This window comes from Cebidichthys violaceus, unplaced genomic scaffold (assembly GCF_023349555.1).
Source record: "Cebidichthys violaceus isolate CVI_PGR_0920_01 unplaced genomic scaffold, fCebVio1.0.p SCAF_163, whole genome shotgun sequence".
NCBI lineage: Eukaryota > Metazoa > Chordata > Actinopteri > Perciformes > Stichaeidae > Cebidichthys > Cebidichthys violaceus.
In genome coordinates, this window is record NW_027176333.1 from 55,001 (window position 1) to 72,378 (window position 17,378).

The following is a 17,378-nucleotide window of genomic DNA, read 5'->3' on the forward strand; positions in this document are numbered from 1 at the left end:
TGATGACTAGACTAAGGAATGATCTTAACAGTTATTGGAAAGCATAACAATGGAAAGTGTGAATGTTGTGAAGAAGAAGAAACTGTGGACCATGTTCTGCTGTCAGAGGTAAAAATTCAGTAATGTGCTGAAGAAAAAGTAGAGACGATTGTTGGAAAGTTCTTCTGGAATATTTTGAGTCAACAAGACTAATGAATAGAATTTGAACTTTTTTCTTTCTTTATTAGATAATAAAGAAGTGTCCACACTCCAGATCAGTATGTGTGTGTGTGTGTATATATATATATATATATATATATATATATATATATATATATTAGAGAGGGTATATATTATTAGAGAGGGTTTCCTTAGTCCACACCCCTGATCAGTGAGTGGCGGAAATGCACCTGAAAGCTGTTTGTCAACTGCCATGAAATCAGAAGAAGAAGAAGAAGAAGAAGAAGAAGAAGAAGAGACCTTTTTTTGATTAGACCGTAGGATTTAGTTGCTAGCAGGTGTTGTTTAGGTTGTTATTTATTTTTTATTTTTGAACAGTGATGAAACTTTTACCCTGAAACTGCACACTCCGGTACAGTAAGTGGCGGTATGCACCTATTCAAGTTGGTTACGACCCGCCAATCAAATTTAAAGAAGAAGAAGACCTTTATTTTGAAGCGTGTGACCGGAAACAGGAAGTGTTGTGTGGAGCTTGACGCTTTAACAGACAGAAACATGGACGTCACATGTGAGAGAACGAGCTGAACATGATCCAGAGATCAGAGGGAACAACGAACACCGACATCACGGTAAGAGTCCCGTTAGTACGGTGTTAGTGACGTCATTACCCGGTACCTGTGACGTGTGTTAGCTAGGTGAGCTAACACAGAGGAAGCTAACAAACGTCATGTCGTCTAACGGGTAAATAACGGGTCCTCGCGCACCTTACCCGACACGCGACCGATATCTGAGATAAATGACACAACTGTAGGGACGAGGTCACGTGGTCACGAGGACAGGTGACGTTAAATGATCTTCATCTGCGTCCGATAATGGAACCCGGCGGTTTCCTGACTTCTGGGTTTGAATTGTGTTGCAGCTGCGCGCGACCGTCGTCTGTCACTCGGTGAACTGACGCAGAGCTCGTGAACACATTGATGACGTCATGTTGATGTTTCAGCTGTGTCCGATATTTGAACCACGTAAAGAGTTTAAAGCTTCATCAGGTTGTAGATCCAGAGGTTATAGATCCTCCTCCTATAGACTGTGAGATGTTTCAGTGTTCATAGATCCTCATCTTATAGACTGTGAGGTGTTTCAGTGGTTATAGATCCTCCTCCTATTGACTGAGGTGTTTCAGTGGTTATAGATCCTCATCATATAGACTGAGGTGTTTCAGTGTTCATAGATCCTCTTAATGTAGACTGAGGTGTTTCAGTGTTCATAGATCCTCCTAATGTAGACTGTGAGGTGTTTCAGTGTTCATAGATCCTCATATAGACTGAGGTGTTTCAGAGGTTATATATCCTCCTCATATAGACTGTGAGGTGTTTCAGAGGTTTTAGATCCTCATATAGACTGTGAGGTGTTTCAGTGGTTATAGATCCTCATCATATAGACTGAGGTGTTTCAGTGTTCATAGATCCTCCTAATATAGACTGTGAGGTGTTTCAGTGTTCATAGATCCTCATATAGATTGTGAGGTGTTTCAGAGGTTTTAGATCCTCATCATATAGACTGTGAGGTGTTTCAGTGGTTATAGATCCTCCTATAGACTGAGGTGTTTCAGTGGTTATAGATCCTCATCATATAGACTGAGGTGTTTCAGTGTTCATAGATCCTCCTAATGTAGACTGTGAGGTGTTTCAGTGTTCATAGATCCTCATATAGACTGTGAGGTGTTTCAGAGGTTATAGATCCTCATCATATAGACTGTGATTAGGTGTTTCAGAGGTTATAGATCCTCCTCATATAGACTGTGATTAGGTGTTTCAGAGGTTATAGATCCTCATCTTATTATTATTATTATTATTATTATCTTATTACGTTATCTTATATCATAAACCGATGGCTGCCGCTGGGTCATTTTAGTGAAAACCCTTCAATGATGCTGGTTGGTTTCTATGTTGTTGCTGATTAGAAAGCAGCCACAGTTTATCTCCTGTTTGCATTAATATTCTTTTACGTTCTGAGGAAACTCGCTGGGTTTTAATTGATCGAGTGTCTGAGGCTGAACGAGCTGTTCAGCTTCTAGAAGTGTTTTTTAGTGAAACCATAGCTGATTGTGAATTATGCTGCAGGTTTCAGGTTATTAATAACCGATTCATTTGATAAAGTTGAGAAAGACTTCTCACTTCCTGTTTTTCTACTGAACAGATAAAGAACATATTCAGTGCTTCTGCTTTGGCTTTAGTTGTTTCAAGAAACTAAACTACCAAAAAACATCTTGATTCAGATGTTTAGTGCTCATGATGTTGGTGTACATGTACACTATGTTCTTCATACTTTACTTCTGACAATGAGAAAGTACTTTGGAAAAGAATAGAAATGTTTTTTCACACAACTAAAACGGCACTGAGAGCTCAAACCATTGTTGGTTTCAATTGTAATACAAACAGTTTCACGCTTCTGTGAATCTGCTCCAAACCACAGAGTCTCCATTATTACATCACAAGTCAGCTGTGGGCGGATGACATCATGTTATGGACCATGATGTCATCCTTTTGCTGGTGGGCTAAAACGTGCCTCAGTGAGTCGGAGACAAACTGTTTGATGCAGAACTATGTGGGAATCAATCAAACACTTGAGGTTTGTCTCCAACTTGAACATTTGAGTTTTATTTCAAGCTGCTGCCTCACTGAATATAATAATTAGCAAATAGTTTGACAGCTGAGTCATTTTAAAGCCATAAGTACAATTTTAATCTTTCTTTTTTTAGTTGAATGATGCTGTGTTGATGTACTGTGGTGCTCTCTAAAGTGAGGAAATCTGGTACGTGTGTGTTCGTGTACTGTGGTGCTCTCTAAAGTGAGGAAATCTGGTACGTGTGTGTTCGTGTTCGTGTTCCATTGTTGCTCATGGTCCTTTTTAAAAAGGGAAGTGCTTGTGATGAAATCAGCTAAAATTGTGGTTTTTATTTTTGTATTTCAGCAGACAACTCCCTTTGTGTGAAACATGAAGTGAATCTAGTGGCAGCAGACATTTCTTCCAGTAAACAGGTGAAGACAGGTGAAGGTGAGAGGGTGGAGTTACTGACAGTAGAGGAGAGCATGAACTGTACATGTATGTCTGTGTTGGTTCTGATCTGCAGCAGAAAAGAGCTCAGCTTATTTGACCTTTACCTTCTTATTTAAACAAGTGCAAATTCCCAAAAGGGTTAGAGTAACACACACACACACACACACACACACACACACACACACACACCATCATCTATCCCAACCTTAACTCTTCTTAGTGTCACCATCTAACCCCAACCTTAACTCTTCTTAGTGTCACCATCTATCCCAACCTTAACTCTTCTTAGTGTCACCATCTATCCATAACCTTAACTCTTCTTAGTGTCACCATCTATCCATAACCATAACTCTTCTTAGTGTCACCATCTATCCCAACCTTAACTCTTCTTAGTGTCACCATCTATCCCAACCATAACTCTTCTTAGTGTCACCATCTATCCATAACCATAACTATTCTTAGTGTCACCATCTATCCCCAAACTTAACTCTTCTTAGTGTCACCATCTATCCATAACCTTAAATCTTCTTAGTGTCACCATCTATCCATAACCATAACTCTTCTTAGTGTCACCATCTATCCCAACCTTAACTCTTCTTAGTGTCACCATCTATCCCAACCTTAACTCTTCTTAGTGTCACCATCTATCCCAACCTTAACTCTTCTTAGTGTCACCATCTAGCCCAACCTTAACTCTTCTTAGTGTCACCATATATCCATAACCTTAACTCTTCTTAGTGTCACCATATATCCATAACCTTAACTCTTCTTAGTGTCACCATATATCCATAACCTTAACTCTTTTTAGTGTCACCATCTATCCCCAACCTTAACTATTCTTAGTGTCACCATCTATCCATAACCTTAACTCTTCTTAGTGTCACCATCTATCCCCAACCTTAACTCTTCTTAGTGTCACCATCTATCCCCAACCTTAACTCTTCTTAGTGTCACCATCTATCCATAACCATAACTATTCTTAGTGTCACCATCTATCCCCAACCTTAACTCTTCTTAGTGTCACCATATATCCATAACCATAACTATTCTTAGTGTCACCATCTATCCATAACCATAACTATTCTTAGTGTCACCATCTATCCCCAACCTTAACTCTTCTTAGTGTCACCATCTATCCATAACCTTAACTCTTCTTAGTGTCACCATCTATCCATAACCATAACTCTTCTTAGTGTCACCATCTATCCATAACCATAACTCTTCTTAGTGTCACCATCTATCCCAACCTTAACTCTTTTTAGTGTCACCATCTATCCCCAACCTTAACTATTCTTCGTGTCACCATCTATCCATAACCTTAAATCTTCTTAGTGTCACCATCTATCCATAACCATAACTCTTCTTAGTGTCACCATCTATCCATAACCATAACTCTTCTTAGTGTCACCATCTATCCCAACCTTAACTCTTTTTAGTGTCACCATCTATCCCCAACCTTAACTATTCTTCGTGTCACCATCTATCCATAACCTTAACTATTCTTCGTGTCACCATCTATCCATAACCTTAACTCTTCTTAGTGTCACCATCTATCCCCAACCTTAACTCTTAGTGTCACCATCTATCCATAACCATAACTATTCTTAGTGTCACCATCTATCCCCAACCTTAACTCTTAGTGTCACCATCTATCCATAACCATAACTATTCTTAGTGTCACCATCTATCCCCAACCTTAACTCTTAGTGTCACCATCTATCCATAACCATAACTATTCTTAGTGTCACCATCTATCCCCAACCTTAACTCTTCTTAGAAGACAATGTTTATTTAAAATGCAGTTGGGACTGAAGTAAACAGGAGATCTTTGGCCGTTGGTGTGTTTTATCTGTGTTTTATGAACTGCTGTGTCACCATAAAGTCTCAGATGAACAGGAAACATGCTGCTAATCCTCTTCCTGTTTGCCAGCTCACCTTTGCCCCCCCCCCCCCTCCTGCTCTCTTCGTTAAAGTCTCTTTCTCACTTTCACCCTTTGATGACGGGGATGAGTGGACCGTCCAAAGTGTCTCTGATTTAAAGGAATGAAACGTTTCATCTGCTGACTGACTGTAAACCTCAGCAGCTACTGGCTGGTTCTTACAGTCCAGTGTCGTCGTTCTGTCTGCACCAGGTCACATTCAGGTTTGGTGTTTGTTAACCACACAGATGGAAGTGAAGTGATCTGAGAAGCTTCAGTAGATGGTTTGATTTTTGTTAACAGCTCAACCTCCAAATTTACTGAGCGCCACGTTTCAAGCCTGGTTCACTGTGAGTTACTCTATGTATCTAGTCGTCTCGGTCTCGTGTAGTTCAGTGTTTTCATCCTGCTGAATGTGTGTGAGCTGCAGATATTTACCCATGATGCAGCAGTAATCTGTTCTGGCGGTGTAGAGCTTAGTAGATGAAGTAAAAGCTGTGATGATACATGAAGACGTGCATGTAGAACCTGCTGCTCCATGTAGAGTTTTTAAACCACTGTGATACGAAGAGCAGTTCATGCTGATTTCATATCTCATTTCTCATCAACGTGTGATGGAATTCTGCTTTTCAGTTCAAATTCTGCAAGATGGAGTCATGTTTCTGTTGTCTGTGAACATGTGATCAGAGGCAGAGAAGAAGAAAGAGGATGAGGAAGAGTTACATAAGAGCCTTCAGCATCTCACAGCATCACTGCGCTCAACACACACACACACACACACACACACACACACACACACACACACAATGGTTGTTTGTCTGAATGTTATGGGTCTGATGGCTCTTAAATTTCTTAATTTAAAAAGTCTTAAATTTATGTCTCATGATCGTTTTTATGTTTCAGTATTACTGCATAGTAGTAGTAGTTTGTGAGGTTTACTGTCATTAATGATTAAACAATTAATTAATATTAGCTAGCTGGGTAACAAACATCTAATCTCTCTCTGCAGGGGAGGACAGACAGACGGCATGGCCGAGGAGAAATGTCCTCAGCTGGTGGACTACTTTGTAGTAGCAGGTCTGGACCCTGCGGGGGCCTGGATGCCCCTGGATGAGGATGCCAAAACCTCCACTTCTTCCTGCTCTTCCTCATCCTCTTCCTCATCCAGAGCGGTGGAGTCGGTGACGGACCTGGCGGTGATCGCCCGGGGGCTCGGGGAGGAAGTGCCGGAGGGCTTCACCTGCATCGAGAGGACGCTGGGCGGACACTCGGCCGAGCTGAGCGCCGGCCTCATCAACAACCCTCACCTGTACCTGTGTTACCGGCGAGGGAGGGACAAGCCGCCCATCCTGGACCTGGGGTGAGAAACCCCTTTATCAGGGTAGGGGGGTAAAACAAGGTGCTGACAGGTGAGGTCAGTCCAACCTCTGTAAGAACTATTGTCTGATTGTGAGGAGATGTGGTTCAGACATTCATGGTCCTGAGAGGAGGCAGGTTGTTCTGTTGTAATGTTGTAATGAATCATCTTTCACACCTGGAAGCTGCCCAGTAAAACCAGTCTGATCCGGTCTACTGGGCAGCTCTTCCTCCCACATCTCTAGTTCATGTGATGCATATTAAAGCTTATATAATGCAGAGGATTATGTAACGCAGTGTTCTCATCTCCATCTTCTCTGTTGTTTCTCTCATGTTCATCTTTAATTACTAATAAATCCTCTTAGATTAGACATTAGACTACATCTGGTGAGCAAATTAATATGTAAACAGATTAGTATGAATACATTAGTGCAGGGGTATTCAATTAACATTCCAAAAGGTCCAGATTGAGAAAATGTCCTCGGGCAAAGGTCCGGAACATTACTTGCACTATTTAGTGTGTGTGTGTGTGTGTGTGTGTGTATAGATATATATATATATATATATATATATATATATATATATATATATATATATATATATATATATATATATATATATATATATATATATATATATATATATATATATATATATATATATATAAAAGAAAGACTGATCCAGGTGTCTCTACAGGGTTCTGTATGAAGGTAAGGACCAGGTGAAGCCGAGCTGGTACGTTATAGAGACGACTCCCTACAGCCGATCAGCCAGCTTGAGCTCCGGCGCTCCGACGGCTCACCGTGTTTTCCTGACGTACCGACGAGCTCTGGACTCACAGGGTCTCCACACTCTGGGAGTCACTGACATCGGTCTGCTGCTGCCAAGTAAAGGAGAGGTCGCTCCTCACACCTTCTGTAGAGTGGACAAGAACCTCAACACCAGCCTGGTGAGCAACCACCTCTTCTCTGACTCTGTTTACTGTAGATGAAACACTACAGATGGTTTATAATAAATGTCTTTATGAGATTCAAACGGCAGTAAAATGAATAAATAGATAATAAAAAGTTTTCAATTCCAACACTTTGTCAAAAGCCTGCAAATGAAATTAGCTGGAACCTTTGACAGAAAATGAAATGGAAGTGATAAAGTTCTAGTTCTCCTGTCACGGATGAGTTTAGACTTATCATATGAGTTCCTTGTCTTACATGAACTACTGATGTTGATGTGTGTTGTGTCTCCAGTGGAGTCCGGCTCTGTATGTGTGCTACAAGAGAGCTGTGGCCAACGCCAACGCACTGCTCTACAAAGCCAGTGAGTATCTAACAGGAGGTGAAGAGTTACTCCTCTAGTCAGGACGTTCCTTCTGATCCTCAACGTTTAGGTAGCTTCTACATCTTTTGGTTCAGTACAGTTTGATCATTGATGTTTGATAATAGACTAAAGCTTCAGGTCAGATCGCTGATGTGTTTTATTTTTCTGAAGATTCCTTGGGTATTTCTTTCTTTCAATCTTTTTATTTTTATTTTTATTTTATATATGTTACACGCTATATGTTACCCTCAAAAAGAATCGTACACAACATACCTGCTGACTGTACAAACAATCTGACTCAGACACAAACAAAACCAAACCAACAACAACAAAAGACACAAAACATCAATAGACATAGATCATCATCCTCCATATTGACCCTGCATAGATCTTTGTATGCATGAAACGTGGTTATTAGGTGTAAACGGGTGAACTGCTGTGTGGTGCAGGTCTCATCAGCCGATACCCGGAGGAGGACCTCGAGGCGTTTCCTCTGCCGGAGTCGGTGCCGGTCTTCTGTCTGCCGATGGGCGTTGCTGTGGAGAGCTGGCCAATGAACACCAAGTACCAGCTGCCCGTCTTCTCCACCTTCGTCCTCACCTCCGCCTCCGGGGACAAGGTTTATGCTCAGAAAAATACAACCCTAAACAACAGATCAGCTTCAGAGGGCTTCACAATCTGTAACAGCAGTAGTAGCACCAATAATAACAAAGTAGATGATTGATATTATAGAACAATAATGATGATAAAAGCAGCTGTAGAAAGCACAGACTCAAAGTTATTAATGTGCATTAATGGGACATGAATAATAATAATTTCTTCATTAAAACATGAAAACAGATAACGGACTGATAAAATCTTTAGTCTCTGAAATGTTAGAAAGTCCTGAAAGATGTGTCACAGACCAGCGGTCCAGAGACTATAAAACAGAGAACAGCAGCACATCTGGACCTTTTAAACCAGGTTTCCTTGTCCTGGTCTGTGAGGACTCTGCTCTCCCTGCAGGTTTACGGAGCAGCCATTCAGTTCTACGAGTCCTTCTCCAGGGAGCTGCTGTCGGAGCGGCAGAGCGTGAGGCTCGGCCTCCTCAGCGTGGTGGACCGGCGGCCGATCACCAACCGCAGCCTGCAGGTGAAGAAGAGCATCTGCGTCCTTTCCCACTGGCCCTTCTTCACCATCTTCCAGAAGTTCCTCACCTTCATCTACAGATACTCCATCTCCGGGCCCCACGTCCTGCCACTCGAAAAGTCAGTGCCTAAGTTTGTCTTAATTATTCATTCACATGACTGGGTGAATGTGTATGGATGGGTGTGAATGTGTGTGAATGGTTATGGATGGGTGTGAATGTGTGTGAATGGTTATGGATGGTTGTGAATGGGTATGGATGGTTGTGAATGTGTGTGAATGGGTATGGATGGTTGTGAATGGGTGTGAATGGGTATGAATGGGTATCGATGGGTGTGAATGTGTATGGATGGGTGTGAATGTGTATGGATGGTTGTGAATGGGTATGGATGGGTGTGGATGTGTATGAATGGGTGTGAATGTCTATGGATGGTTGTGAATGGGTGTGAATGTGTATGGATGGTTGTGAATGGTGTGAATTGGTATGGATGGGTGTGAATGGGTATGGATGGGTGTGAATGGTTATGAATGGGTGTGAATGTGTATGGATGAGTGTGAATGTGTATGGATGGGTGTGAATGTGTATGGATGGTTATGAATGTGTATGGATGGTTGTGAATGTGTGTGAATGGGTACGGATGTGTGTGAATGTGTGTGAATGGTTGTGGATGGGTGTGAATGGTTGTGGATGGGTGTGAATGTGTGTGGATGGTTGTGAATGTGTGTGAATGGGTATGGATGGTTGTGAATGGGTGTGAATGGGTATGAATGGGTATCGATGGGTGTGAATGTGTATGGATGGGTGTGAATGTGTATGGATGGGTGTGAATGTGTATGGATGGTTGTGAATGGGTATGGATGGGTGTGGATGTGTATGAATGGGTGTGAATGTCTATGGATGGTTGTGAATGGTGTGAATGGGTATGGATGGGTGTGAATGTGTATGGATGGGTGTGAATGTGTATGGATGGGTGTGAATGTGTATGGATGGTTATGAATGTGTATGGATGGTTGTGAATGTATGGATGGTTGTGAATGGGTATGGATGTGTGTGAATGTGTGTGAATGGTTGTGGATGGGTGTGAATGGTTGTGGATGGGTGTGAATGTGTGTGGATGGGTGTGGATGTGTGTGGATGGTTGTGAATGGGGATGGGTGTGGATGTGTATGAATGGGTGTGAATGTGTATAGATTGGTATGGATGGGTGTGAATGTGTATGGATGGTTGTGAATGGGGATGGGTGTGGATGTGTATGAATGGGTGTGAATGTCTATGGATGGTTGTGAATGGGTGTGAATGTGTATGGATGGTTGTGAATGGGTGTGAATTGGTATGGATGGGTGTGAATGGGTGTGAATGGTTGTGAATGTGTATGGATGGGTGTGAATGTGTATGGATGGTTATGAATGGGTGTGAATGTGTATAGATGGTTGTGGATGTGTGTGGATGGTTGTGGATGTGTGTGGATGGTTGTGGATGTGTGTGGATGGTTGTGGATGTGTGTGGATGGTTGTGGATGTGTGTGGATGGTTGTGAATGTGTGTGAATGGGTATGGATGGTTGTGAATGTGTGTGGATGTGTATGGATGGTTGTGAATGGGTATGGATGTGTGTGAATGTGTATGGATGTCTGTGAATGTGTATGGATGGGTGTGAATGTGTGTGGATGTGTGTGAATGATGACATGTAGTGTTAAAGCTTTGAGTGGTCGAGAGACTAGAAAAGAGAAACACAAGTACAGTCAATTTACCATCCAACCATACCAACAAAAGGTTGAGTTTAATGCCGCGGTGAAGCAGTGTGGGATCACTGGCTTCAGCGTTCATGGTTCAAGAGTTGTTGTTGTTGTTTTTTACCACAAAGGTTTTCTCTTCTCCAAAACCAACAGACCAACTGATTAAAACCACTGAATACACATCAGCGTTTCTCCTAGTCTGTTAGGAGGACGAGCTGAGCTCAGCTTGTTTCTCTCATAAGATAAACGGGTAGTGTAGTTGTATGAGGTACCGCTCCATAGTATTAGTGTATTAGCACAGTAGAAACACACAGGAGTACCTGGAGCAAAGCAATGTTCTGCTGTGGACATATTTGTTATATCTTTAACTTGAACAACAGACATTTTTATTAATATTTCGTCTCCAGATGGCATTAAATTACATTTAGAGCTTTTCCCTCCTTGATAAATCAAAAATCTGTGACCAAACTATGAATACTTGGAGAAAAGGTGGTGTTGAAATATTAATCACATTTATTATTTGTTATTTTACATGATGTTGACCATTTTGTGGTAAATAATTGATCTTAATCTTGATATTCTGTCTCTGCAGACACATCTCCAGCTTCATGCACAACGTCCCGTTTCCTTCCCCCCAGCGGCCGCGCATCCTCGTTCAGGTACACACTAAAACCTTCAGCATCCTCGTTCAGGTACACACTAAAACCTTCAGCATCCTCGTTCAGGTACACACTAAAACTTTCAGCATCCTCGTTCAGGTACACGGGTTTTCAGCAAATTATTTCAAAAGAAGAATGTCTTGTTCATAAAAACCAGCACAGACTTTTTTGTCACTTCCTCCTTCAACAGGATGTAGGCGGTGATGCGATCACAACCTCAACATGGTAATTGCGTCCAATCAGAAGTCCATTTATTGATTGGTTCTAATTAGTGGACAAAATGTCTTCACATAATTTTTTCACTACAAAAATAATTCCCTGATGATTCTTTCGGTTCATGTGTGATTCCTCTCAGCTGCATGCAGGTGGATGATATTATCACAATGTGGGTCACAATGTCTGCTTGTATGTCTGTCTTTTATTATTATTAATTTCTCGCTTAAGCAAAAAATTCCTGAAATTATAGAGAAGGATTCGTTATTCCTGTCAGTTATAACAACATCTTACTCACCAACTTCAGCTTTACAAGAACTGGATCCATCAGCAAAACAGATTAGATCTCCCTCTCAATGAAAGTGAAACCACAGGAGGACATTTCTCCCAAGCCACCTGTTACACCTGATCAACACACTACAGGTGTGTTTGTCAGACAGCTGATGGTGCCCTCATGTGTTTCATTCATATTTACATTCCAGGATTAAAGTTGGTCAGTAAAATGTTCTCATAAGTGACGGAATGTAAACAAAAAGCTTGAAAACGAGTAGTTTGTGTGATAACAGGTAGTTTATGTTCCAGCTCTCTCCGTACGATAACCTCCTCCTCTGCCAGCCGGTCTCCTCTCCTCTCCCTCTCAGGTCAGCACAACAACTCACAATACAAGTCTTTCAAGGTTTCAAGTCTCAGTTACAGAGATTCCTCTGAACAACATTAACGTGTGTGTGTGTGTGTGTGTGTGTGTGTGTGTGTGTCACAGTGGTGCCAGCTTCCTGAAGCTCCTTCAGAACCTCGGTCCAGAGAACACCTGTACGCTGCTGCTCGCGGTCCTCACCGAACACAAACTGCTGCTCCACTCGTTGCGTCCCGACGTCCTGACCTCCGTCAGCGAGGCCCTCGTCTCCGTAAGTCTCCACATATATTATATTATAATGATTATGCATTAATGAGGTCGGATGGAGCTCATTTTATTTATATATATATATATATATATATATATATATATATATATATATATATATATATATATATATATATATATATATATATATATATATATATATTACATAATACTTTATATACTGCTGGTAGTTTCATCTGTAATAATACATCATCATTTATTAGTTGACTAATAAGAATTAAAAGTAGAAGTATGCAGAAAATGGAAATACTCATGTTTAGTACAAGTACCTCAGAACTACTATCTTTCTCTCACACACACACACACACACACACACACACACACACACACACACACACACACACACACACACACACACACACACACAGTAACACTGGTCTCTCCTGGTCCCTCTAACCCTGGTCTCTCCAGATGAGCTTCCCCCTGCGGTGGCTGTGTCCCTACATCCCTCTGTGTCCGCTGCAGATGGCCGACGTTCTTCTGGCTCCGATGCCGTTCATCGTTGGGGTTCACTCGAGCTACTTCGACTTGTATGACCCCCCCACTGATGTGGTCTGTGTGGACCTGGACACCAACACCATCTTCCAGTGAGTCCGTCACTGCAGGGCTGTTGTGTTTATGAACCACACACGTGTGTGTGTGTGTGTGTGTGTGTGTGTGTGTGTGTGTGTGTGTGTGTGTGTGTACACACACGTAGAGGCATCGACCTCCATCCAACAACGCTCATACAAATATATATTTCAGTGTACACTCTGGGAACATCCTGTCACTGTACATATTATGAGTACTCAGATCTTAGTAATAACTGCAGCGTGGAAATACTCTTCATTCAGAGCTTTACTTGAGTAAAAGCAGTAGTACTACTGTTGGTACTTGTTTATAGTACTTCTCTTTCCATCAGAGGTTTTATTTCCTTTTATCTCTAAACTGTGGAAGTGAGAGACTTTAGTTTTACTCTCTTTTCTTCATATACTGCTGTTGGTTTAATCTGTAATAATACTTCACTTAAGTACAGTACTAGATGTACTTTTGATAAAATAACAATTTTAGCGAAACTTTTATTTTTCTCTCTCAGGTCAGAGGACAAGAAGCCGTTGTCATGGCGATCGTTACCCAGGAAACACGGAAAGACTCTCTTCAACACCCTCAGCGGCCTCCACAAGACGCTGGAGAAGAGTGAGACAGCTCAGGCTTTTCAAAATAAAGTTCCTCTGATGACGGCTTGTTCTCGTCCGATTTACTTCACGCATTCATCTATGTGTACAGCCCACACAAATCATTTATAAGACCCATCGTCAGCATCGGGAGCCTCAAACAGACTCACTTCCTGTTGTCAGAGAGTGTCTCTACAGTTCATGAGATGATTCTTATTAAACACTCTTTCCTCCTCCTCCTCCTCCTGCAGTCTGCACTCCCGGCCAGGAGGAGGCGACGCTGGAGTTCCTGTTAACCGACTACGACCAGATCTACCGGAGCCAGAAGCAGCTGGAGCTGGAGATCCAGGAGGCCTTCCTCTTCTTCATGAGCTGCCTGCTGAGAGGCTACCGCAGCTTCCTGCTGCCCATCACCCAGGCTCCCTCTGACACCACCACAGACTGTAGTTCACTGTTCAACCTGCAGGGTGAGGGGGGGGCGGTGTTGATCAGGACTGATGATGGTTTATCAGGGTATTGATCAGAGTGTTGATCAGGACTGTGACTGATGACCTCCTGCAGGTTTCCTGAAGTCTCGGGATCGAACGCAGCAGAAGATCTACGGTCAGTTGACGAGGACTCAGATGTTCACTCAGTTCATTGAGGAGTGTTCCTTCGTCAGCGACCGACACGCCTGCCTCGAGTTCTTCGACGAGTGCGTCCAAAAGGTGATCTACCATCTTCTCTCTGAGTATCACTCACATTCTTCACTGTAGAATACAAAGTGTCTCACTGAGAAGGAACTGTTAGCACCAACAGCATAATAACATCAGAGAACATGAATAGATCCAAAGAGTGCTGGAGTCAATATTGAATGGTAGAGCACTAGATTACTTTATGTACAATAAAGACGTCTATACACTGGACTACTATTGCCCCCTAAAAAAGAACACAGTAAAACAAAGGGGTCTTAAAACATATAAGAAGGTTAGAGCAGCCTGTTACTCATTAATAGAACGATCGACACCATTGACCGTTACATCCTGTTACAGAGAGTAGAACAGTTGATCAGCATCAAAGGAACCGCACTAGGCTGGTTTAAGTCCTATTTATCAGATGGATCTCAGTTTGTAAACGATGAACCCTCGATGAAGACCAATGTTAGTCATGGAGTTCCACAAGATTCTTTGTTTGGACCAGTTTTATTCACCTTATATATTCTTCCTTTAGGCAATATTATCAGAAAACACTCTATAAACTTTCATTGCTATGCAGATGATACTCAATTATATCTATCGATCAAGATGAAACCAACCAGTGTTCTAACAAGAACACAAGCATGCTTGTCTTGACAAGCACACTAGTGAAATGTAAAACTAGAGGATCATCGGACATGAAGGACGAGGAGAGAGAAAACCTTCTTCTCTCTTTAGAGGTTGTCTTGCTGTCTTCTGTCCTCCATTGATTCACAACCGCTTCATGCTTCCTAATTGGACAGAACTTTCATTGGCTTGTGTTATTCAGTGACTATTTAGTTTTCTCTTACTTTTTTTAAACGGTGTACCCTGAAGTAGATTATGATCAGAATCAGGCCCAGAAGACGTCATAACTGAATGTTATACTCTGTTTGTGTTGTTGGTCACCAGGTGGACGTGGAGAAGCCGGAGGAGGTGAGGCTGATCGATCTGGATGAGACTCACAGTGGAGAACACACCGTGTTCATCATGCCTCCTGAAGAGCCACAGGAACCCGACGGGTCCGAGTGTCCAGCGCTCTACAGGTAGACGAGTCCCACCGTGTCTCTTTATAAAGTTTCTCTTTATGGATGCTGATGTCATTTCCTTTCCTCGTGTCCAGTTATGAAACCTTCCCCACACTAAAGCCGGAGCTCTTTGAGCGGCCTCAGGACCAGGACCAGCTCCGGGTCCCGGCGAAGGGCAGCGCCCCGAGTAGCCCCGCACCCCGCCGCACCAAACAGGTACAGTGCCCCCAGTAGCCCCGCCCCCCGCTGCACCAAACGGGTACAGTAGCCCCGCCCCTCGCCGCACCAAACAGGTACAGTGCCCCCAGTAGCCCCGCCCCCCGCTGCACCAAATGGGTACAGTGCCCCCAGTAGCCATTGTAATGTCCATCCATGTATTCAGAGTGGGACTCTCTTGTGTCACCATTTCCTGGTAAGAGTCCTTTTGCCGGACACCAGAAGTACATTTATTAAATATTTGTCTCTTTTTGACAATGTTTTAGGTAAATATCCCAGATGCATGGTCTTACTTTCTAGAGGTATTTCATCTTTATAAATATTTTGTAGGGCAGTGTGTATCTCTCTCCAATAGTCTAGGCAATATGCAATCCCAAAGAATATGGTAATGGTTTGCATTTTGGTTTCCACATTCTCTCCAGCAAACAGGAGGGTTACTATCATAGTGTTTCTGAGAAGGTGTAATAAATATATAATAAAATACCGTATCACATGTTTCCAACCAAACTCTCTCCATGTCTGCGAGCTGGTACACTTCAATTGAACTTTCCATATTACTGACATCCTTCCTCTGATATAGTTCTTCCTCCTTCTCACATTTTGTTTTAATATAGGAGGTTGAATGTGTTTTAAAATTCAACAGACATTTATACATACATGAGATGATTTTACTGCCTATATCTGAGTGCTTTCCTGAACAGTTAGATGTGTACTCTTTGTCATATTTACATCTGCAAGTATCGATAGAAGTCCTGTTTTTCTAGTGAGTGTTTCTCTTTAGGAGTTTCGGAACTGAGCTGTGTGCCTCCTTTCATTATGTTGCATATCGCTGTTATTCCTGTAGCTGTCCAATCCATAAATCTAGCATCACATTTGTTTGGTGTGAAGTCAGAATCATATGCACACATTTAAGTGTTCCAATATCTCCCGCTAGTTTGTGTTCTCTTATAATGGTTTTCCATACTTCGAGAGTCCACTTCACCCATGAGGTTATCAGTAGTATTTATGTTGTTTCTAATGACTTCATATCCCAGACTGAGAGAAATAAAATCCCTTAGTCAACAGAAACACCACTTCCTGTTGCATAATGTAAACAGAATCCAGGAAACAAAGTATCTATGACGTCACCACCTTCTCTGTCTTTGACCTCCCAGGAGATCAAGTTGGCCCAGAAGAGAGCTCAGAAGTACTCCGCGGTGCCGGACATGTGGTCCAAGTGCCTGCTGGGTCACTGTTACGGCCTCTGGTTCATCTACCTGCCCACCTTCGTGAGGGCCGAGGCCGCTAAGGTGCGAGCGCTGCACACGGCCTACGATGTCCTGAAGCACACGGAGAACAGAAAGGTGGTGCTGCCGGACGAGGTGAGTGGACCGAGTCAGGGGGTTCTCCTTGCTACTGGGTACTAGATGCACATTGTGTACAACAGTGTATTGTTTATCTCCCCCTTAAACATCACTGTGTGGTTGTGTGTGTACTCAGGTGTGTTACAGGATCCTGATGCAGCTCTGTGGTCAGTACGGTCAGCCGGTTCTCGCTGTTCGAGTCCTGCTGGAGATGAAGAAGGCTGGAATCACCCCGAACACCATCACCTACGGATACTACAACAAGGTTTACTGATACTACACACTATACACACACACACACATAGTCATTACATCAGCTGTCTCACTGCTTTTACCTCAGTACAAGTACTAATACCACAGTATAGAAATACTCTGTTAAAAGTAAAAGTCCTGCATTTAGTTATTTACTGTATTTAAAAAAGAGTGTCGATATCCAGAGAATTAGAAAATCAACAGTAATATAC

At 42.3% G+C, this 17,378-nt stretch overlaps 1 protein-coding gene across 5 annotated transcripts in view; it reads left to right on the forward strand.

Moving 5' to 3' along the window:
* Positions 1 to 685: 685 nt before the first annotated feature.
* The window catches only part of dennd4b (DENN/MADD domain containing 4B), a 31,398-nt gene continuing 14,705 nt past the window's right edge, over positions 686 to 17,378 (forward strand). For 2 of the 5 annotated variants that reach the window (XM_068711577.1, XM_068711581.1), the window contains exons 1-18: positions 686 to 788; positions 3,130 to 3,213; positions 6,145 to 6,495; positions 7,188 to 7,440; positions 7,736 to 7,805; positions 8,255 to 8,424; positions 8,811 to 9,052; positions 11,259 to 11,325; positions 12,121 to 12,179; positions 12,299 to 12,443; positions 12,872 to 13,047; positions 13,536 to 13,636; positions 13,866 to 14,081; positions 14,176 to 14,321; positions 15,240 to 15,373; positions 15,451 to 15,571; positions 16,726 to 16,932; positions 17,051 to 17,179. In XM_068711577.1, coding sequence (XP_068567678.1) covers positions 6,164 to 6,495; positions 7,188 to 7,440; positions 7,736 to 7,805; positions 8,255 to 8,424; positions 8,811 to 9,052; positions 11,259 to 11,325; positions 12,121 to 12,179; positions 12,299 to 12,443; positions 12,872 to 13,047; positions 13,536 to 13,636; positions 13,866 to 14,081; positions 14,176 to 14,321; positions 15,240 to 15,373; positions 15,451 to 15,571; positions 16,726 to 16,932; positions 17,051 to 17,179 — 2,568 coding nt within the window. In that variant the 5' untranslated portion in view covers positions 686 to 788; positions 3,130 to 3,213; positions 6,145 to 6,163. The remainder of the gene's footprint in view (positions 789 to 3,129; positions 3,214 to 6,144; positions 6,496 to 7,187; positions 7,441 to 7,735; positions 7,806 to 8,254; positions 8,425 to 8,810; positions 9,053 to 11,258; positions 11,326 to 12,120; positions 12,180 to 12,298; positions 12,444 to 12,871; positions 13,048 to 13,535; positions 13,637 to 13,865; positions 14,082 to 14,175; positions 14,322 to 15,239; positions 15,374 to 15,450; positions 15,572 to 16,725; positions 16,933 to 17,050; positions 17,180 to 17,378) is intronic. The other 3 variants (XM_068711578.1, XM_068711580.1, XM_068711579.1) reach the window with 3 other exon arrangements.